This window comes from Coregonus clupeaformis, chromosome 8 (genome assembly GCF_020615455.1).
Source record: "Coregonus clupeaformis isolate EN_2021a chromosome 8, ASM2061545v1, whole genome shotgun sequence".
Classification (NCBI taxonomy): domain Eukaryota; kingdom Metazoa; phylum Chordata; class Actinopteri; order Salmoniformes; family Salmonidae; genus Coregonus; species Coregonus clupeaformis.
In genome coordinates, this window is record NC_059199.1 from 42,441,512 (window position 1) to 42,465,672 (window position 24,161).

The 24,161-nt window shown below is 42.5% G+C and overlaps 1 protein-coding gene across 1 annotated transcript; it reads right to left on the reverse strand.

Moving 5' to 3' along the window:
• Window positions 1-1,726: 1,726 nt before the first annotated feature.
• Window positions 1,727-23,988, reverse strand: LOC121572073 (protein lifeguard 1). Its single transcript, XM_041883954.2, has 7 exons — window positions 23,843-23,988; window positions 7,365-7,736; window positions 6,546-6,658; window positions 5,902-6,102; window positions 4,951-5,079; window positions 4,484-4,627; window positions 1,727-3,008 (listed from the first exon to the last, which is right to left on the reverse strand). The coding sequence occupies exons 2-7, from the start codon at window positions 7,711-7,713 to the stop codon at window positions 2,859-2,861; spliced, it is 1,086 nt and encodes a 361-aa protein (XP_041739888.1). The 5' UTR covers window positions 7,714-7,736; window positions 23,843-23,988; the 3' UTR covers window positions 1,727-2,858.
• Between the last annotated feature and the right edge of the window lie 173 nt (window positions 23,989-24,161).

Sequence of the window (24,161 nt, forward strand, 5' to 3'; positions counted from 1 at the left end):
CATTTTCAACACAATAAAATTTCAATCACATGCCCCTTCCACAATAAACAGCTTTTAATACAAGAAGTGCTATTATAGCCTTAGCATCAATCAGTGGTTCAAACCACACACAATATTTTTTTTCTGTTGTATCTCTTTTAATGAAAAGTGAAGAGCAGTGTAGAGGAATGCAACTCCAGTTCATTTTAATGCAAATTTACAGTGCAAACAGAAATACAAAGCCCAAATTACTCTATACACATCAAACCACTAAGGAGTTATATAATACACTGAGTGTACAAAACATTAGGAACACCTGCTATTTCCATGACAGAGTGACCAGGTGAATCCAGGTGAAAGCTATGATCCCTTATTGATGTCACCTGTTAAATCCACTTCAATCAGTGTAGATGAAGATGAAGGGAAGGAGACAGGTTAAATAAGGATTTTTAAGCCTTGAGACAATTGAGACATGGATTGTGTATGTGTGCCATTCAGAGGGTGAATGGGCAAGACAAAAGATTGAAGTGCCTTTGAACGGGGCATGGTAGTAGCTGCCAGGCGCACCGGTTTGAGTGTGTCAAGAACTGCAACGCTGCTGGGTTTTTCACGCTCAATAGTTTCCCATGTGATTCAAGAAATGGTCCACCACCCAAAGCACATCCAGCCAACTTGACACAACTGTGGGAAGCATTAGCGTCAACATGGGCCAGCATCCCTGTGGAACGCTTTCGACACCTTGTAGAATTGAGGCTGTTCCTAATGATTTGTACACTCAGTGTATACACATTTAGTTAGATTCAAACACAATAATTCAATCAAAATGGTTTAACAAAACAGGGCTGTAGGGAGCACAACAATGTAACTTCTATCGTTATGATTATTCTTTGTTCAACATGATTCAAAGAAACAGCTAGAACACTGCCCAGTGTGCAATCACAGTACATGCAACAATGGGGAAGGATCGTGCAACAGGAGTCAAATCATAACTTGATCTGAGAGATTCAAGACTTTGATGTGGTTTTCAAAATGGTATTCATATTAGTGGATGTAACTTAGTGTCTAGTTTCAAATGGACAACATATCAATGGCTTGGTCAGCATTGGTAGTAGTGGAGTGTTAAAACTAAGAATTTTTTCTCTAGTGACTAGTCCTTAATTATGTGCATCCAGCCTCTCCTTGTTCTACCGTCAAGAGTCAAGTATTGACACTAATCCTTCATGTTTGAGCAGGAAACCTCAGACTATATGCCCCTCTTCGTCCCAAAAGGCACCATATTCCCTATATAGTGCACTACATTTGACCAGGGCCCAGAGGTCAAAAGAAGTGCACTATATTAGGGAATAGGGTGCTATTTAGGATGCAGTCTGTCAATAATAATCTTCCCCCTCCTAGGAGGCCCTTTCACCATGCATCATTCAGAATGACAGGAAAGTGTCGAGTTTTCTGCTCGTTCACTTTCAACTTCACAGCAGCCCTGCCTTCTACAGCAACTTCAATAAATATATAATTAATAACTTATATCCTTCAATCTCTGTGTTCTACTACATGTCAGTAAAAAAAAAAGAAAAAAAATTCACAAGCAACTAGTGATATTCTTGTAACAGCTCTGTATAAAAGTGTTCCGAAATTCCAATACCTAAACATTTCACATTAGCAATAATGGAGAGAAAAAAACAACAATATACTATTTACTATACATGAAGGCAAAAAGACAAACGAGGAATTAGTAAGGATACGCGAAAAATAAGAGGGAAAACATTTATCCAAAAGAAGCCAATGGGACATTCCACACTTAGCTTCTACAAAAGCATCTCAATTACACATATACTCATGTGTATTAGTGTTGAACATCCATGTTAACAACACAAACGAGTGGGTAAGAGGTGCGCCATCTCGCTTTAATAGCTGGGTGCTCTGCCATTCACATCTTATTCGAGTTTTGGTCTTTGTACTGGTTAGCGATGCGTAGTGATGTCATCATATACATTGAGTGAGCATCACAGCCATACACTCCCCAGGCATTATTATTATTATTATTATTATTATTATTATGCCTAGAGAGAGCTGGTTAGGGAACTAAGCGTCATATACAGTTCACACATATCTATGTACAGCTACGTAACAAGCAGGCTAGGAGAGGTATCCCTCTGAAGGGTTTTTATGAATCTATTCAGCTCATCTCAGCTGTGTTTCAGGTGCCATGCAGAGTTACTTTACATTGGCAGGAAAACAAGGGAAGACCAGAGTGGGAGAATATAGCAGGAAAGGTGTTGTTTCTAGTTTCTACGTTTCCTCCTTAAAAAGCGCTGGCCTGCATCACAGCGCTGCTCTCTCTATCAGATACCATAAAACTTTCTTGCCTCTCAATCTCTCTACAGTGCTTCATCTACAAGGCAAGGAAGAGCGCCAAAATCGCAGAGGACAGGAGAGTTCTATAGTGTTTGTTCAGCTAATGTTGTTCAGAAGTGATATACTAGTTAGCTACAATCTCTCTGTAAGTAGAAGCAGATTGCCAAGGAGGACAGAGCAAGCAGAATGCGTAAAAACAAACAAGGAATGTAGAAAAAAATAAAATAATAATATCAGAATAACTTACAATAACATACTTAAATAGAATTTTAAATAAATAACTTCATAAGTGTTCTTTGCTGCGCTCTATGACAGGCCTGCTGCTATAGGTGACAGAACCCCTTTTTCTGTCACCCAATTCATCTCCTGAAGGGGGTGGGGTGAAGGCGGGGAGGTTTAACATACAAATGGGAGAGGGAACCTCAAAAAGTGGAACAAATCATACAAAAAGACAGCGAGGGGAAAAGAGCATCATTCAGTCCTCCTGGCTGCCTTCCTCTCCCTTTCCCCTAGAGGGCGCCGCTACATCACTCACGGGAACGGCCCACGAGAGCCAGGATGTAGAGGAAGATGTTGATGATGTCTGTGTAGAGGTTGAGAGCGGCGAAGATGTACTCCTCTGGACTCAGAGCCAGCTTCTTGTTGCCCAGGAGGAGCTGGGTGTCCACAGCCAAGAACTACAACCACACAGAACATGGAGTCAGGAATTATTATGGCAAGAGAGACATTCAATCAGGCAATCATGTAGGGCAGAATTGTAACGCTTTGCATACAGACCTAAGTAGGTACATCACATGGATTTTCAGGTTATGCTGGTTTTTTAATGCTTCATATTCTTATAACCACAAAAGTTACCAGTGATGTTCTGCCATACTGCATTAGCCTGAAATCATCATAGACTATGCTGAATAAAATAGAAATAATGTTCTCATCTGTAAAATGGTCTTTCTTCATCCTCTCTCCTTCACGTCTCTACCATATCCCACAACCAACCATTGGAATTCAAACTGCCCTCTCCCTCCATCCTCACTAACACACTGTCCTCTCCCTCCATCCTCACTAACACGCTTTCCTCTCCCTCCATCCTCACTAACACGCTGTCCTCTCCCTCCATCCTCACTAACACGCCGTCCTCTCCCTCCATCCTCACTAACACGCTGTCCCCTCCCTCCATCCTCACTAACACGCTGTCCCCTCCCTCCATCCTCACTAACACGCTGTCTCCTCCCTCCATCCTCACTAACACGCTGTCCTCTCACTCCATCCTCACTAAAACGCTGTCCTCTCCCTCCATCCTCACTAACACGCTGTCCTCTCCCTCCATCCTCACCAACACGCTGTCCTCTCCCTCCATCCTCACCAACACACTGTCCTCTCCCTCCATCCTCAATAACACACTGTCCTCTTCCTCCATCCTCACTAACACGCTGTCCTCTCCCTCCATCCTCACTAACACACTGTCCTCTCCCTCCATCCTCACTAACACGCTGTCCTCTCCCTCCATCCTCACTAACACGCTGTCCTCTCACTCCATCCTCACTAACACGCTGTCCTCTCCCTCCATCCTCACTAACACGCTGTCCTCTCCCTCCATCCTCACTAACACGCTGTCCTCTCACTCCATCCTCACTAACACGCTGTCCTCTCCCTCCATCCTCACTAACACGCTGTCCTCTCCCTCCATCCTCACTAACACGCTGTCCTCTCCCTCCATCCTCACTAACACGCTGTCCTCTCCCTCCATCCTCACTAACACGCTGTCCTCTCCCTCCATCCTCACTAACACACAATGGGTATAGCCCAACTACATATATACACACTAGATGACTGATCGGTGGTGCTGTGTTGAAGCCAGGGTTTATAAACATCCTTGGTATAGCCCTGCCACAACCCTGTAATTTAGCAACCATCCCATATGCACCATAACATTGATTATAATGACAGACATCCCTAGTAAACAACAGACCTTTTATACATACATTTGCCCTGATAGTCAACCACGCCACGTTTACTTAGTACACTTTCACAGGTGACACAATGGCGGTGGATGAGGCGAGTGCCCCCCTTAAAACATGAAGACCTTTTGGGCACTTTGAAAAGTGCAATGTAAATGCAATCCATCATTAAAATGCAGGCGAGTTCCTCTACTTACGCAGGTGAAGAGCAGGGCTCCCAGGGAGGCGTAGACGATGTGGAGGATCCTGTGGCGGATGAAGATGCAGAGGATGGAGAAGAGCAGCAGGACGATCAGACACACGAAAAGAACGCCCCGACAGGAAGTGAAGTCATACTTGCTCTAGATTAGGGGAGAAAACAGGGAAATGTGGGATTGTCAAGGATTGTTATTGTCCCAAGAGGGAGTTGAGGTTAAAGCCCCTGCACGTTCCTCAATTCTCAAGGCTATGCCATAGTATGTGATGGTAATAGTATGCTATAGTGACAGTATGCGATAGTGACAGTATGCGATAGTAATAGTGAAATTGAAACAAAAGCCATGGAGGCAGAAAAAGACTCCATAATATCATGGTTTGCAAAACAGTAAGTGTGACACTGACAGCAAGGTGGGAGTAAGGATGGAGTGTGTTTGTTCATGCCTGTGTGCATGTGTGTACTACAGACCTGTAGTGAGAAGAGGACCACAGTGAAGCAGACCACAGCGGTGATGCCCACGGCCATGATGACGGTCTCCGTGTCGTAGAAGCTGGCGATCATCCCCACCATGTAGGACAGACTCAGGGTCAGGATGGACTGAGGACAGACAACGTCAGGATTACAACCACAACACATCCCTCTCAGAATGTTATAGAACTAACATATAGACAAAATCAGGTCATCAACTGTATTTAAAGCTACAATACGTAACTTTTTGGGCGACCCAACAAAATTCACATACAAATGTGAGTTATAGATCTGTCATTCTCATTGAAAGCAAGTCTAAGAAGCAGTAGATCTGTTCTATGTGCGCTATTCTATGCTTCCCCTTTTATAAGTTTCGTTTTTGCGTCTTTTACTTTCGGTTTTGTACACCAGCTTCAAACAGCTGACAATACAATATTTTGGGTTCTGGAAAATATATGTCACAGCGGTTCAGATGGTACAATGATTCTCTACACTACACTTGCTTGTTTTTTCCATATAGAAACTGAAATTAGGCGTACTATTAGAATTTTAACAACCAGGAAATGGTGGAGTGATTTCTGCATAGTGCACCTTTAATCGATCTAATCTGTGCTTCGTTGATTTCTTACGGTTTTATAAAACCTGACAATATCCATCTTGACAATATCTCTCTTATATTTGTAGCTCTAGTCTAATATCAATATCTACCCAATTCCAGCAACATTGTCCCAAACCGAAACATTATTAACAGATATATAGGGTTGATGCAAAAGACAAAGCATCTATTTAGAGGTTAAAAGACACGGTATGCGTCCCAAATGGCACCCTAGTCCCTACATAGTGCACTACTGGCACCCTATTCCCTACATAGTGCACTACTTTTGAAGTAGAACACTACATAGGGAATAGGGTGCCATGTTGGATGCAGCCAAAGTCAGGGTGGGGCTGTACCAATGCCACCAGGTTCCAGGGGTGTTTGCGCCGGAACTCTCCACAGCAGCTGAGGGTGATGAGAGACACGAAGAAGATTGCGTAGGACACGTAGTATGTCCAGGGGTTACGCCGCACAAACAACTTGGCGTCGTCCACAAAGGTGAAGACCGCCACGAAGGCGGTGGTGACCATCAGCTGAACGGTCAGCACCAGGAACACCTAGGAGGAGGGGGAGAAGGTTGGATAGACAGATGTTACAGGACTGTCTCAAGAAAGGTTCTCAATAACTATGACAAAGGGTCAGTCAACATTGGCTATTGAAATTAAAAGGTGAAACATTGCTGGCTAGATTTGTGCAGGAATGTATTTATTTTGAATAATAGTCAAAAACGTGAAAAGAATAGCAGATCATTGTTTTATTAATTAAGTGTATTTGGACAGGGACAGTGTACAACTAAAACATACAGTACATCTCAAAAGTGAGAAGTGATGCGTTGCACCAGAGTTTATTTCTTTTTGCACCAGAGTTAGCTAACAGCTCATTTACATCTGAATAACTAGCAGCTGATAGAATGATTTGGTTTCAATCTCCTCCATTCATTCAACTGACAGCACGTTATTCTGTTCTCATTCATGCAGTCCCGTCCCCTCTCCTCCCTCACCTTTCTGATGAACGCCTGTCGGATGCTCTTGTCCTCAAAGCCAGAGTTGGTGAACTCCTCGTTGTCGTAGTAAGATGGCGGCACATCCCCATGGTAACCGTCACCAATGGAAGCTGAAAACCCCAGACAACAACAACAAGGACCAAATTGTAACTACGGGTTTAATCACTACAGGGGTGAGACTATTGCCAATCAAATGCTTGTCAATTGTGAGACTATTGTATGTGTCGTTTTGACACGGGTCATTGAAAGGGTGAGTTCTATATAGTTATTGATCAGTCAGTGAGTCAGTCAGTCAGAAAGTGAGACAGTTTAACCTCAGGAGGATGAACTGTGTGCTTCTTCAGCACACTAGGTTAATGATGGACAGTGAAAGACACAGGCAGCAGTTTCTCAGGGTAATAATACATCCATCTAAGTGGAAAACCAAACAGTGACCTTAAATAGAAAGAATTTCCAAACCTGCCTTTGAAATGGAAAACTGACATAAGCAGGAGTGAAGACTGGTAACATAATTAATTTAACTGTACCTGAGCACATTGCTTTTGGCCCACTTGGACTAATGATGTATGATATGGGCTTGAGAGTTACAAAACATTTAAGTGTAGGGATAATGTGCATGTTAGCCCAGGTCTAGAGACAGTTTTACACTCTTATAGCCATTAAAGCATAGAATGGAGGTAAACCTAGAAGAACCAGGAACAGTGTCTAGAGAGCAACCTCTTCCTAGATTCACCATGACACCATATGACTTCTCTTCCAAACATAATCATGTGAAATGTCTCAAGCACAGCTATATGTCCACTACTTTCTACTCACTGTTGGGGTCACCAGGGAACCCTGGCTGTGCAGGTTGCTGGTAGGGCCCTGTGGGGTAGGGGCCCTGGGGATAGGGCATCTGAGGGTAGGGTCCCTGTCCAAACCCGAGGCCTCCCTGAGGAAACCCGGGCTGACCATAGGGTGCAGGCTGACCATAGGGTGCAGGCTGATCGTATGGTGTAGGCTGGCCATAGGCTACAGGCTGGCCAGGGTATGGAGCTTGCACTGGGGCCGGGGTGTAGTTGGGAGGGGCTATCCCGAACCCGGGCTGGGGCGGTCCGTAGATGTTGTTGTGGAGGGGGTTGTTCTCCCCCATAACCCCAGGGTAGCTGTTCTTGTCCTGAGACATGGTCTGTTTCTCCTACTGCCGCCCTGAGGAACAAGGAAACAAAGAAACACATGACAAAAACCTGTAATGATATTCACAGGAACAGACCACTGTTGGGAGGGACTTTGCATTTGAAATAACATGACTAGCTGGAGCTTTCTGGAAAGTGAGGCAGTGGAAGGGAAATGGTGAAACATAGTAAACTTAGACTGATGATGATGATGTTTGACAACTTCTCAAATTTGTCATACCAGTTAGCCTAGCTGTCAGCATTAAAGTTCAACAGACACATCTTAGGTCAATAATATGAGAAAGTATTTTTCTTCTCCTTTCTTGTTTTACTCCCTCCCTCTAAAAGGAGGCACCGGGAAAAGTAATGATGGTCTTAGCACAGTCTTGGCCACACTGGCAAAGCACAGCATCTGCATGATTACAAAGGTGATGAGAATAATGAGGGAAGCAGGCAGGCAAAAGGCCCAGGCAGCAGCCCAGGCAGTCTTCCTGAGAACGCAGAGTTTTCACACAGAGTCACGTATCCCCCATCAACACTGCTAAGCTGCTTATGTCAGTCAGTCTGCTCTCTGCAACGTACAGGAGGCAGGGCGAAAACAGGAGGCATTGATGACAGAGTTGAATCAAGCCAAATGAAACACTGTCCAACGACTGGCTGTTCTAGAATAGGCTAGTTGATTCTGCAACGTTAGGTTAGGATCCACTCGTCCTGACAATATGATTCTAGGTAACTGAAATGGAAGGATGTAGAATGACAGACCACTTTGTTCACATCTAGGCCTAATCCAAATAATACTCTCACTGGAGAGAACACTGTGTGCCCTGTCACTCTCATGATGCTTTATTGTGTTTTCCCCCACTGCATTGTTACACCACCACCAGGTCATACTGGACTTCAGTGGAGGCTGGTGGGAGGAGCTATAGGAGGACAGGCTCATTGTAATGGCTTGAATGGAATTAATGGAGTGGAGTTAAACATGTGGTTTCCATATGTATGATCTGTTTGATACTATTCCATTCCAGCCATTACAATGAGCTCGTCCTCCTATAGCTCTTCCTACCAGCCTCCACTGGACTTAGCATACTGGCTGGTGCAAAATTAAATTTAACCAAACAGTGTTTAGGCTATGGGGCGAAACAAAAATAAAAGTTCAACTACATGTTAGCCTATAAAGCTTAATGGAAAAATCCACACAAAAAAAAGTTTGTTTTGCAAAAATCTTGAAGACCCAGTTACCAGTTGACTGAATAGGACCTGACGTTATTCACAAAAATACCTAGATAAGGAAAGACAGACCACCAGGGAACGGTACAGTGCTTTCCTGCACCAGAGCACAGTGTCGCCATGGACCCAGGCAGGTGGTGTCTTGGTAATTGAATGCATTATTAATCTGCTTCGCTTTGGTAGGAGACCTGGGCTGAGTCCCAAATGGCACCCTAATAGACCTGGGCCCAAAGTAGTGCACTATATATAGGAAAAAAGAGGGGCCATTTGGGACCCATCCTTGAAACACTTCCATTTCTGCAGGGGTGTCAAACACATATGACAGACAGACAGAGACAGACAGACAGACACAGACAGACAGACAGACAGACAGACAGACAATTATGTTAGTTTTTACAAAAAAACTTGCCTAGAACTGCGACCCAAACTGGCCATTGTTTTATTTGAAAAAAGATGGCCCTTTAGAATATCCACTTATGTACATGGGATGCTGTATATACCATTAACATTATTAAAAATAATAATACATTATATTAGTTCAGCCTTTGCTGCTATGCTTGCAGATGTGCATAATATGCTGTGATACTAATCAAAAAGTATTTAATAACTCCAAATAACAAAAACGTTGCTATAGGTTGTCAAACGTTTAAACCTAAAACATGTTTTTCATTTTTTTTACACTGCATGGATCACCGGTGCGGTTGAATGCACAATGGCATACTCAAAATGTATTGTAGTTGAGTAGCCAGCCTAGGATACTGATCAAATGTTGCTGTAATAGGCCTACATGTTTGTCATTTCCATGGTGTTTTGTTGCAGGTTTAGTTTTTTGGTTATTCATTGTCAAGCTTTAAAAACCGAAGCCAGACTGCAACATTTTAGTAGCCTAGCTAGGAATGTGGCATGTGTCTGTACACTTTCCCTCCGCTGCGCGCGGTAAACGAGACACATGATCGCAGCGCAATTGAGGTTGAATTCACAATGCCAGTGCATCAGGCTGTCATTTCATAAAGTAGACGACTCAACTGTCAACTCATTTATACTCACTTGTGTGTCCTATAGTCCTTTAGTAGTAATTTATACCCGCGTGTGAATCTATTATCTCATAACTTTTTGACAACCAAGATGACATTTTCTGTAGGCTACAGCAATGACTCCTTGGAACAGAAACTTGCCATGGACATTTAGTCTACAACAAGTTTAAAGGTCCAGTAGAAGATTCGGTCAGTGCCATTAGTGGTGATATGATACAGTACCGTGGCTGGCTCGTGGGTGGGTCTGGGAGGAGGGGTGTGGGTGTGTGGGTCTGGGAGGAGGGGTGTGGGTGTGTGTGTGAGAGTCTGGGAGGAGGGGTGTGGGTGTGTGGGTCTGGGAGGTCTGGGAGGAGGGGTGTGGGTGTGTGTGTGAGAGTCTGGGAGGAGGGGTGTGTATGTGGCAAAGCACTGCCGTTTGGTGTGCAGCACGTTGGCAGTGCTTGCTGTGACTTGTAGTGCAGCGCATTGCAGGCTATATGGAAGCGGGCCAAAATGAATTGACAACGCAAATCAATGTGCGGGCCAGATAGAAATGTGTCCAGGGGGCCTTGTGTTTGACACACGTGCCTTACTGCATTACGTCATCCCCTTCCTTCACTCTACAGGTTCTCTCAGCCACCTCAAGCTCGGTCCATTCTATTGTCCTCCTTTAATACACATTTAAAATGCAGGTCAGGGCCAACCGCATAAAAAAAAACCAGCATAAAACTGTATGGCAGGTTTATCGAGTGATTTGTGTAGGAGACATTAATGACCTCTGGTTGTGTAACTTAGCCTTTGTATCCCTAGCCGGTAGCTTCCGCTAAGTAGAGGAGCACAACAATTTCCCCCCATTTCCCCTTAGCTTGTACAGTCAACACACACACGCACACACACACTAATCCTGTCTCTCTCACACTCAACCGGATAAGCAAGGGAAAGCAGATCAGATCACTACAGTCATCAGGGGCCATCTCCCTTCCTCGCTCTCCCTCCCCCCCTCTCTCTCTCCCCCACCCCCTTCACTCCCTCTTTTCAGGCCACATTGAATAACGGTAGAATTATGTAACACCTGACTGTCCCATTTCCCCTGGCCGTCTGCATCCCAAATGGCACCCTATTCCCTTTATAGTGCACTACTTTTGGGCATGTAGGGCTCTGTTCAAAAGTAGCACACTAAAAAGGGAATAGGGTGCCATTTGGGACACAGCTCCCTGCGTCCTGATACGGTCTCTGCACACTGGTCTGACCATAGGGGACTCAACCCAGATGGGTAACATTCATTGGCATCCAGCTTCACAACATTCCCCTACCTGTACAGTACATAGCTACTTCAATTACCACTACACATCGACTCAATCCTGGTACTTAATGTATATAGCCATGTTATTTTCTACTCATTTTTTATTTGTTATTCACTGTGTATTTATTCCTCGTGTCACTATTTCAATTATTATTTGTATCTTATATTTAACTCTGCATTGTTGGAAAAGGACCCGTAAGTAGTTAACAAGTTAGTCTACACCTGTTGTCAATGAAGCATGTGACAAATACAATTTGATTTGATCATAACAGATTACAATCCTTATCTGACACAAGCCATCTTGGCTGTTCCGACAACCATAATTGCTTGCTGACAAGGTAGGTACAGAACCCAGCAGCAATTCCTGTAGGCTTGGCTGTCTGAACTCACCTCTATGCATTTCTGAATCAACAAGAATGTAGTGTAGACAATCTATCTATCAGCTGAGTTAGGGACTGTCTGGGACTGAATAGTGGCTGACAGCACAAGCTTTCCACGACGTCGCTCTTTTACATCTACATTTTAGTCATTTAGCAGACGCTCTTATCCAGAGCGATACATTTTCATACATTTGCATACTTTTGTCACTCTCCCTCTCTTTCACACAGGTATATATCTACACTCACAGTGGCTTCAGGAAGTATTTACACTTTTCCAAAACATTTTGTGTTACAGACTGAATTTAAAATGGATTCAATTGAGATTTTTTGGAGTATAAAAAAACACAAAGACCAGGGAGGTTTTACAATGCCTCGCAAAGAAGGGAACCCACTGGTAGATGGGTAAAAAAAAGCAGACATTGAATATCCCTTTGAACGTGATAAAGTTATTAATTACACTTTGGATGGTGTATCAATACAATCAGTCTCTACAAAGACACAGGTGTCCGTCCTAACTCAGTTGCTGGAGAGGAAGAAAACCGCTCAGGGATTTCACCATGAGGCCAATGGTGACTTTAAAACAGTTACAGAGTTTAATGGCTGTGATATGAGAAAACTGAGGATGGATCAACAAAATTGTAGTTACTCCACAATATTAACCTAATTGACAGAGTGAAAATAAGTAAGCCTGTACAGAATACAAATACTCCAAAACATGCATCCTGTTTGCAACAAGGCACTAAAGTAATGCTGCAAAAAATGTGGCTAAGTAATTAACATTTTGTCCTGAATACAAAGTGTTATGTTTGCACAAATCCAATACAGCACATTTCTGAGTACCACTCTCCATATTTTCAAGCATAGTGGAGGCTGCATCATGTTATGGGTATGATTGTAATCGTTAAGGACTGGGGAGTTTTTCAGGATAAAAAAAGAAACAGAATGGAGCTAAGCACAGGCAAAATTCTACAGGAAAACCAGGTTCAGTCTGCTTTCCACCAGACACTGGGAGATTAATTCACCTTTCAGCAGGACAATAACCTAACACACAAGGCCACATCTACACTGGAGTTGCTTACCAAGAAGACAGTGAATGTTCCTAAATTGACTTAAATCTGCTTGAAAATCTATGGCAAGACCTGAAAATGATTGTCTATCAACAACCAATTTGACAGAGCTTGAACAATTTTGAAAATAATAATGGGCAAATGTTGCACAATCCAGGTGTGGAAAGCTCTTAGAGACTTACCCAGAAAGACTCACAGCTGTAATCGCTGCCAACAGTGATTCTAACATGTATTGACTCAGGGGGTTGAATATCTATTTACATTTTAGTCATTTAGCAGACACTCTTATCCAGAGCAACTTACAGGTAGTGGATGCATACATGTATTATTATTTATTTTTTCATACTGGCCCCCCGTGGCAAACGAACCCACATCCCTGACGTCCAAACCCTCCCCTACCTTGGACCAATTGTGCGCCGCCCATGGGTCTCACGGTCACGGCCGGCTACGACAGAGCCTGGACTCGAACCAGGATCTCTAGTGGCACAGCTAGCACTGCGATGCAGTGCCTTAGACCACTGCGCCACTCGGGAGTATCTATCTATCTAATCAAGATATTCGTGTTGTAATTGTCAACCATTTTTTATTTTATTTTTTTCCCAAATGTTACATTTCTCCCACTTTGACAGAGTATTTTGTGTAGCTCGTTGACAAAAAATGACAATTCAATCCATTTTAATCCCACTTTGTAACAACAAAATGTGGAAAAAGTCAAGGGGTTTTAATACTTTCTGAAGGCACTGTATATTTACCAGTAAACCTGCTCTAGGAAATAGCCCAGAGGGGAGCACACAACATTGTTTCAAGCTAATATCTTAAACATCGATCAAGAACCCCGAGACGCCCATGTTGTGATTGACCAAACCCGTGTAACAAAACTGATTAGGTAACACTCTAAGAAAATACGTAGTCACTTCCGGTCTTACAGCGGCGTGTCAGTGAAAGGAAAACTACACCTCTCTGCCATGCAAGTTGATAGAGCATGGCGTTTGCAACGCCAGGGTTGTGGGTTCGATTCCCACGGGGGGCCAGTATAAAAAAAGATGTATTCACTAACTGTAAGTCGCTCTGGATAAGAGCGTCTGCTTAATGACTAAAATGTAAAAAATGTAAATGCCATGCAAATCATGCTAATTTTATTTCACCCTTCAATAACAGGAAATACACAACAATGATTAGCCTAATTTAGCATTTGACCTATAATGCTGTGTTATTAACACACTGCTGGCCCATATCTGTAGTGCAAGCCAAGGCAAGGCCAAGGTCAGTGCAATCTACAGCTATAGACAGCGGCAAGAAATATCCATTAACCTATTAGCAATCGCCCCATCTTTCTCATCCTTAATGCTACCCGAAAGAATGGGAGATTAAAAGCACATTAATGTAATGCACTGAGGAGCTCTCAAAAGGCAAGCCAGGAGAGGGAAGCGTGCATGTTTGCAATGCAATGCACGCCAGAGTTAAATTAATTTGCTCCACATAAGCCTAACACAGCATCATGCATTTACAGAAAACAGCATGCATCCCCAGGACAGAAAGAATGCCTGTTTATCAGATGGGCAGACATGTCACTATCACGTTCCAGGAATATTTCACTGTTCAACTGCTAGGGCTAGGCCATGAAGGGAAAACTATCCAGTCCCAATTATAAACCGTAAAAACTACGGGCCCGGGACGATACCAGTATCGCGATACTTGTTAGTATCGTGGCAAGGAAACAAAAGCGAAGCGGATTTAACTTCTTTAGGAAAACAGTACGGCCGGGATGATAGCAGTATCGCGATACTCGTTAGCAGAGGTGTGGACTCGAGTAACATGACTTGGACTCGAGTCTGACTCGGGTCACAAATTTGATGAGATTTGACGCCTCAAGACTTGGGACTCGACTTTGACTTGAGACTGATTACTTAATTATCTGGCCAGGTTTTGTAATGTTTTGTCACTCATTTTGTGGCAATCTCCATGGATTACCCTCCACGCAGCCAGAGACAGTAGCTGCAGCATGCACAAAAACCTGCAACAGATTGACTACAGGAAAAAGAAGATGACCGAGCACGCCCCCATTCTCATCGACTGGGCTGTAGTGGAGCAGGTTGATCGCTTCAAGTTCCTTGGTGTCCACATCACCAACAAACTATCATGATCCAAACACACTAAGACAGTCGTGAAGAGGGCACAACAACACCTATTCCCCCTCAGGAGACTGAAAAGATTTGGCATGGGTCCTCAGATCCTCAAAAGGTTCTACAGCTGCACCATTGAGAGCATCCTGACTGGTTGCATCACTGCCTGGTATGGCAACTGCTCAGCCTCCGACCGCAAGGCGCTAGACAGTGTAGTGCATACGGCCCAGTACATCACTGGGGCAAAGCTTCCTGCCATCCAGGACCTCTATACCAGACGGTGTCAGAGGAAGGACCTAAGAATTGTCAATGACTCCAGCCACCCTAGTCATAGACTGTTCACTCTGCTACCGCACGGCAAGCGGCACCGGAGCGCCAAGTCTAGGTCCAAGAGGCTTCTAAACAGCTTCTACCCCCAAGCCATAAGACTCCTGAATATCTAATCAAATGGCTACCCAGACTATTTGCATTGCCCCCCCCCTTCCCCTCTTTTGCGCTGCTGCTGCTACTCTCTGTTTATTATCTATGCATAGTCACTTTAATAACTCTACCTACAAGTACATATTGCCTCTGTGCCGGTACCCCCTGTATATAGCCTCGCTATTGTTATTTTACTGCTGCTCTTTAATTATTATAATATTATATTTTTTTAGGGTATTCTTTCTTAAAACTGCATTGTTGGTTAAGGGCTTGTAAGTAAGCATTTCACTGTAAGGTCTACACCTGTTGTATTCGGCGCATGTGACAAATACAATTTGATTTGAAACGCACACTGGAGCAGCAAACTGTCAATCAAGACAGGTCGGGTGAGCTATCGCAGTGGTTCTCTAAGTGGGGAGAACGTTTTGGGGGGGGTTGCAAGTGTGAAACTGAATGGGGAAAAACACATTTTTTAATACATTTTTTAAATAGGCTACACATATAGCCTACCGTGTGTGTGTGTGTGTGTGTGTGTGTACAGTGCCTTACAAAAGTATTCATCCCCCTTGGCGTTTTTCCTATTTTGTTGCATTACAACCTGTAATTTAAATGAATTTTTATTTGGATTTCATGTAAAGGACATACACAAAATAGTCCAAATTGATGAAGTGAAATGAAAAAAATTTCCTTTTTCAAAAAACTCAAAAAAATTAATAACGGAAAAGTGGTGCGTGCATATGTATTCACCCCCTTTGCTATGAAGCCCCTAAATAAGATATGGTGCAACCAATTACCTTCAGAAGTCACATAATTAGTTAAATAAAGTCCACCTGTGTGCAAAGTGTCACATGATCTCAGTATGCATACACACCTGTTCTGAAAGGCCCCAGAGTCTGCAACACCACTCTGCTAAATGACTAAAATGTAATGTAATGTAAGCAAGGGGCCCCACCAAGCAAGCGGCACCATGAAGACCAAGGAGCTCTCCAAACAGGTCATGGACAAAGTTGTGGAAAAGTACAGATCAGGGTTGGGTTATAAAAAAATATCTGAAACTTTGAACATCCCACGGAGCACCATTAAATCCATTATTAAAAAATGGAAAGAATATGGCACCACAACAAACCTGCCAAGAGAGGGCCGCCCACAAAAACTCACGGACCAGGCAAGGAGGGCATTAATCAGAGAGGCAACAAAGAGACCAAAGATAACCCTGAAGGAGCTGCAAAGCTCTACAGCGGAGATTGGAGTATCTGTCCATAGGACCACCTTAAGCCGTACACTCCACAGAGCTGGGCTTTACGGAAGAGTGGCCAGAAAAAAGCCATTGCTTAAAGAAAAAAATAAGCAAACACGTTTGGTGTTCGCCAAAAAGGTATGTGGGAGACTCCCCAAACATATGGAAGAAGGTACTCTGGTCAGATGAGACTCAAATGTAGCTTTTTGGCCATCAAGGAAAACGCTATGTCTGGAGCAAACCCAACACCTCTCATCACCCTGAGAACACCATCCCCACAGTGAAGCATGGTGGTGGCAGCATCATGCTGTGGGGATGTTTTTCATCAGCAGGGACTGGGAAACTGGTCAGAATTGTAGGAATGATGGATGGCGCTAAATACAGGGAAATTCTTGAGGGAAACCTGTTTCAGTCTTCCAGAGATTTGAGACTGGGACGGAGGTTCACCTTCCAGCAGGACAATGACCCTAAGCATACTGATAAAGCAACACTCGAGTGGTTTAAGGGGAAACATTTAAATGTCTTGGAATGGCCTAGTCAAAGCCCAGACCTCAATCCAATTGAGAATCTGTGGTATGACTTAAAGATTGCTGTACACAAGCGGAACCCATCCAACCTGAAGGAGCTGGAGCAGTTTTGCCTTGAAGAATGGGCAAAAATCCCAGTGGCTAGATGTGTCAAGCTTATAGGGGGGATATTTTGCATCTTCAAAGTGGTAGGCATGTTGTGTAAATCAAATGATACAAACCCCCCAAAAAATCAATTTTAATTCCAGGTTATAAGGCATCAAAATAGGAAAAATGCCAAGGGGGTGAATACTTTCGCGTGTCTAGTTTGAGTTGCATAGAAAAAGCCATATCTAAGACTGGCCAATAAAAAGAAAAGATTAAGATGGGCAGTCTGAGATATGGCTTTTTCTTTGCAACTCTGCCTAGAAGGTCAGCATCCCGGAGTCGCCTCTTCACTGTTGACGTTGAGACTGATGTTTTGCAGGTACTATTTAATGAAGCTGCCAGTTAAGGACCTGTGAGGCGCCTGTTTCTCAAACTAGACACTCTAATGTATTTGTCCTCTTGCTCAGTTGTGCACCGGGGCCTCCCACTCCTCTTTCTATTCTGGTTAGAGCTGTTCTGTGAAGGGAGTAGTACACAGCGTTGTATGAGATCTTCAGTTTCTTGGCAATTTCTCGCATGGAATAGCCTTCATTTCTCAGAACAAGAATAGACTGACGAGTTTCAGAAGAAAGTTATTTGTTTCTGGACATTTTGATTCTGTAATCGAACCCACAATTGCTGATGCTCCAGATACTCAACTAGTCTCAAGAAGGCCAGTTTTATTGCTTCTTTAATCAGCACAACAGTTTTCAGCTGTGCTAACATAATTGCAAAAGGGTTTTCTAATGATCAATTAGCCTTTTAAAATGATAAACTTGGATTAGCAAACACAACGTGCCATTAGAACACAGGACTGATGGTTGCTGATAATGGGCCTCTGTACGCCTATGTAGATATTCCATTAAAAATCAGCCGTTTCCAGCTACAATAGCCATTTACAACATTAACAATGTCTACACTGTATTTCTGATCAATTTGATGTTATTTTAATGGACAAAAAAATATATATATTTAGAAAACAAGGACATTTCTAAGTGACCCCAAACTTGTGAACGGTAGTGTATATACAGTTGAAGTCTGATGTTTACATACACTTAGGTTGTAGTCATTAAAACTAGTTTTTCAACAATTCCACCAATTTCTTGTTAACAAACTATAGTTTTGGCAAGTCGGTTAGGACATCTACTTTGTGCATGATACAAGTAATGTTTCCAACAATTGTTTACAGACATATTATTTAACTTATAATTCACTGTATCACAATTCCAGTGGGTCAGAAGTTTACATACACTAAGTTGACGGTGCCTTTAAACAGCTTGGAAAATTCCAGAAAATGATGTCATGGCTTTAGAAGCTTCTGATAGGCTAATTGACATCATTTGAGTCAATTGGAGGTGTGCCTGTGGATGTATTTCAAGGCCTACCTTCAAACTCAGTGCCTCTTTGCTTGACATCATGGGAAAATCAAAAGAAATCAGCCAAGACCTCAGAAAAAAAATTGTAGCCCTCCCCAAGTCTGGTTCATCCTTTGGAGCAATTTCCCAACGCCTGAAGGTACCACGTTCATCTGTACAAACAATAGTACGCAAGTATAAACACCATTGGACCACGCAGCCATCATACCACTCAGGAAGGAGACGCGTTCTGTCTCCTAGAGATGAACGTACTTTGGTGCGAAAAGTGCAAATCAATCCCAGAACAACAGCAAAGGACCTTGTGAAGATGCTGGAGGAAACAGGTACAAAAGCATCTATATCCACAGTAAAACAAGTCCTATATCAACATAACCTGAAAGGCCGCTCAGCAAGGAAGAAGCCACTGCTCCAAAACTGCCATAAAAAAATCCAGATTATGGTTTGCAATTGCACATGGTGACAAAGAATGTACTTTTTGGAGAAATATCCTCTGGTCTGATTAAACAAAAATAGAACTGTTTGCCCATAATGACCATTGTTATGTTTGGAGGAAAAAGGGGGATGCTTGCATGCCGAAGAACACCATCCCAACCGTGAAGCACGGGGGTGGCAGCATCATGCTGTGGGGGTGCTTTGCTGCAGGAGGGACTGGTGCACTTCACAAAATAGATGGCATCATGAGGAAGGAAAATTATGTGGATATATTGAAGTAACATCTCAAGACATCAGTCAGGAAGTTAAAGCTTGGGTCTTCCAAACGGACAATGACCCCAAGCATACTTCCAAAGTTGTGACAAAATGGCTTAAGGACAACAAAGTCAAGGTATTGGAATGGCCATCACAAAGCCCTGACCTCAATACTATAGAAAATTTGTGGGCAGAACTGAAAAAGCATGTGCGAGCAAGGAGGCCTACAAACATGACTGAGTTACACCAGCTCTGTCAGGAGGAATGGGCCAAAATTCACCCAACTTATTGTGGGAAGCTTGTGGAAGGCTACCCGAAACATTTGACCCAAGTTAAACAATTTAAAAGGCAATGCTACCAAATACTAATTGAGTGTATGTAAACTTCTGACCCACTGGGAATATGATGAAAGAAATAAAAGCTGAAATAAATCATTTTCTCTACTATTATTCTGACATTTCACATTCTTAAAATAAAGTGGTGATCCTAACTGACCTAAGACAGGGAATATTTACTAGGATTAAATGTCAGGAATTGTGAAAAACTGAGTTTAAAAGTATTTGGCTAAGGTGTATGTAAACTTCCGACTTCAACTGTATATACAGTGGGTATTGAAAGTCACCACCCCCTTTCAAAATGTTGACCTTTTGTTGCCTTACAGCCTGAAATGAAAACACATAAAATCAGACTTTTTCCAGCTTTATTTACACACAGTAACCCACAATATTCAAGTGGGAGAAAAAATCTAAAGAAATGAAAATGATTTACAATTAAAACTGTAAAATACCCTATTTGGACAAGTGAACTCCCCACCCACCCCAATTGCAAACTTGCTGAGGTATACTCAACCACCTTCCAGATAACAAATCAAGCTAATTGTCTTCCATCTGTGATCAATTGTAGCGACTTTGATTAGTTCAGAATAAAAACAGGTTGTTCATAGAGGACTCCACTGCTTAGTAGTGCAATTCAAAGCAAAGAATCCACTATGGGCGGAATGGTACTTTCAAAAGATCTACGAGATAAAGTTGTGGAAAGGCACAAGTCAGGGGATGGATATAAAAAGATTTCAAAGGCTTTGTCTATCCCTCGGAGCACAGTTAAGACCATTATTAAGAAGTGGAAGGTGTATGGCAGAATAGATCAGGCCGTCCCTGAAAAAAACTCCCCTCAAAAAAGGCAACAACAAGTCTCGTTTGAGCTTTGCCAAAAAGCACATTGTAGATTCTGAGGCCAAGTGGCAAAAGGTGCTGTGGTCAGATGAGACCAAAATTGAACTTTTTGGCCTGAACGCAAAACGTTATGTCTGTCGAAAACCCAATACATCTTTCCACCCAAAGAACACCATGCCTACTGTAAAGCACAGCGGTGGCAGCATCCTGTTCTGGGGGTGTTTCTTTTCAGCAGGGACTGGAGCACTTGTCAGGATAGAAAGGAAAATGGACAGTGCAAAATACCGACAGATGCTTGAGGAGAACCTGCAGCCCTCTGTCAGGAAGTTGAAAATGGGAAGATGGTTCATGTTTCAACATGACAATGACCCAAAGCTACCGTACAGTGGCTGAAGGACAAGAAGGTGAATGTCCTTAAGTGGCCTAGTCAGAGCCCCGACCTAAATCCCATCAATAATCTGTAGAATGCTTGAAGAGTGCAGTCCATGAGCGGTCACCATGCAATTTGACTGAGCTTGAACAATTCTGCAAGGAAGAATGGGCAAATATTGCACAGTCTAGGTGTGCAAAGTTAGTAGAGACGTATTCAAAGAGACTCATGGCTGTAATTCAAGCAAAAAGTGGTTCCACCAAGTATTAACTCAAGGGGTGTTCACTTATCCAAATAGGCTATTTTACTGTTTTAATTGTAAATCATTTTCAGTTTTTTAGATTTTTTCCCCCACTTGGATATTACGTGTTACTGTGTATAAATAAAGCCAGGAAAAAGTCTGATTTTATGTGATTTCATTTCAGGCTGTAAGGCAACAAAAGGTGAACATTTTGAAAAGGGGTGGTGACTTTCTATACCCACTGTATATACACACACACACACAGTATCTGCTTTCTAATATAGGCGGTACTACGGTACTGCACTAAAACTGTCTCAAATATCTCATCTGTGCTTCAGAACCAAAAAGTTGTGTGTCTTGATTGTTGACCAATGACCAGCCATCAGCACTGGCATGAAAAGGGGGGCAGGCATACCCAGATTAGTGACACAGAAAGCACTTGTTTCATTTCCTACAGTTTTGCCTGACAAAAACACAGTAGGCCATCTAGATTATCCATATAAAATACAGTTTAGAAACGTACTACCGAGGCATCTTCCCCAGAACAACACTAGGCTACTGGCTAGATGTCTAAAGATAGCTGTGACATCACACTGCCTTTAATATTATTGGATGAAGATGGAACATTCTGGAAAATTAATGACAGTATGTGTGAGGAAGAAAAGGGCTAGCCAGATAGCAACGAGCATTCTGCGGGCAGGCAGCCTTCCAACGTAATAGTGTGTGGTGCAGACAGACCATGCTTTCCAGGCGGTAGGCCTTATGATGCCGCTTGCTCTGGGGCATCAAGCAACAATTACTACCATAGGCCTACTGGTCTTTTGTTATGTCAAAATTGCTTGAAATGTATCATTCACTTATGACGCTTGCATTTGGAATTAGTTAAAATCAATTATTACGTCATCAAAATATGTTGCAGACAAAATAATGAAAAGGGCTGTCTGGTTCTTCAATAAGTAGACAAATATTTGTAGTTGAACAAGTCATTGCCTGTATAGATAATTTTTTTCACTTGACTTGAGACTTGACTTGAAAAAGCTTGACTCAACTAGACTTGCTCTTAGAATGGACGACTTGGACTTGACTCAAGATTCGACCCGTTCCACTAGGGACTCGACTTGAGACTCAGACCTTGTGACTGGAGACTTGCTTGTGACTTGAATAATAGTGACTTGGTCCCACCTCTGCTCTTTAGTATAGTGGCAAGGAAACAAAACACCATGCGGATTTAACTTATTTAGGAAAACAGCCCTAATGTTGGAAACCAACATCATTATGTTGTCATCCTGAGTCACATTTTTTATTTTCCAAGCTATAGCACACAATATTTTAGATACAGTAGGTTTTTAAAGGACCAAAGAGTTTTTATCTGCATAGTGTTTTCATTTTTTACCATGGAAGAATTATCACGATACTGGTATCGTCCTGGCCCTGGTAAAAACAGGAGCAGACAGTAAAATTATGTATTTATTGGGAGAAGATGAATAAAAAGTAGGCCTAAACAGCCTGTGGCGGCGACAGCAAGTTTGAGGAGTCTTTTCTTGTTGAGTACAATTTAAGACCTTGATGAGGCTGAGTACCAGGCTGCTGGTTCATATTTCTAGAAATAAACAAATATCAGCTGCATGAACATGCATGCATTGTATGTGGCTCCCGAGTGGGCCAGCGGTCTAAGGCACTGCATCTCAGTGCTTGAGGCTTCACTACAGACCCCCTGGTTCGATTCCAGCTGGCGTCGTCCGGGTTTGGCCTGTGTAGGCCGTCATTGTAAATAAGAATTTGTTCTTAACTGACTTGCCTAGTTAAATAAATAAAAAACATAGGCAGCACTATGATTAATATGTAAATCAGCATTAATATGAATATACTGTAAGTCGCGCTAGATAAGAGCGTCTGCTAAATGACTCAAATGCATTGCAACACCGTAAACAATTGGACAGTAGGCCTATCTGAGAATTAAATCCCACACTGACTGACGCATTCTTTCCAGCTAATTGGCTGTAAACATAATAAAGCAAACTAGTTAATATATGCATTACAACCGGCTACTTAATCCTAGCTTTTCAATTCGCCCATCATATCAGTGTTGTCCATCCACAGGCCTGAACTACGATGTGCATCGTATCAGTTGAATGCACCTTGCCTCTGCCGCCTGAAGAAATGATCAGATGGGCCCTCTCGCTTACAGCGCTTGTTCCCAGATGGCGATTTTGTTGTGTAGACTTATGTACAGCAAATGCCTCCCAGACAGTGTTGTCATTCATTAATGCTGAATAAGTCAATATCACTTTAATTACATATGCACAGAACATGTTATCTGCAGTCGTGACTGCGGGAGACGATTGTTAGTTAGCTAAATAACGTTTCATTAAAGAAAATCGTTTTATTTCGGAACACAATACCATAAAGAGGTTGGCAAGCTAAAACGGGTAACTATATTATATTAGGAAAATAAAGCCGTAGCAGATGTAGTTAACTACATAGCTAGTTATCCATTCATAATGTCGAGAAAGTTGTAGAACAAGCCTTGCTTGCACGCCTCGCATCACTAGTTAGCTAGCTAGCATCGTCAGCTTACTAGTTCATCTTTTTAGTAAATCGAACTGTCTGGCATTTTAACACACCCCAAGTGTTGTCACACCCAAGTGTTTTTACCGTACTTAGATTAAAAAACAAAATACATTATTTTAGTTAAAGTGTATCTTAGCCCATATGTCAATATGTTTGTTCATTTATTTAGTAAACAACGACGGAACATGGCATGACATGTTCAGCTATGTTAGCCATTATGCTAGCTACAACGTTTACTGCATTTTTGTTGTTGTTGTTGTTGAAGCAATATAATCATTTCCAAATAAAAAGCAACCTTACCCTTCTTAAACAATGTAATATATTAGCCACTGCAAATCCACGTTGACTTGATGTTTCGCTTTCAAACCCAGCTATTTCGTCTGATGTAAATGTCCAGTCAGTCGGTGAACAGCTTTTCCCGCAACAGTGAGAGCTACAGTAACTGACGTCATCTCACGACACTGTCATGTGCTGCTGTTTGTGGGAATCACCAATTTATACTGATAAGGGCTATTTAATTGATAACAAATTACATACACTATATTGAGTGTACTGTAATTTTGATGTCCCTACAATATGACTAGAGTCATGTCTGAAACATTGATCCATACATTTGGGT

What these genes read in the sequence shown, in the direction of transcription:
- LOC121572073 (XM_041883954.2), bottom strand. Translation starts at nt 7,713, where the DNA reads ATGTCTCAGGACAAGAACAGCTACCCTGGGGTTATGGGGGAGAACAAC. An exon ending in CCTGGAACCTGGTGGCATTG is followed by an intron (nt 5,080 to 5,901) that starts GTACAGCCCCAC and finishes GTCTGTCCTCAG; the next exon opens with TCCATCCTGACCCTGAGTCT. An exon ending in GAGCCCTGCTCTTCACCTGC is followed by an intron (nt 3,009 to 4,483) that starts GTAAGTAGAGGA and finishes GTGTGGTTGTAG; the next exon opens with TTCTTGGCTGTGGACACCCA.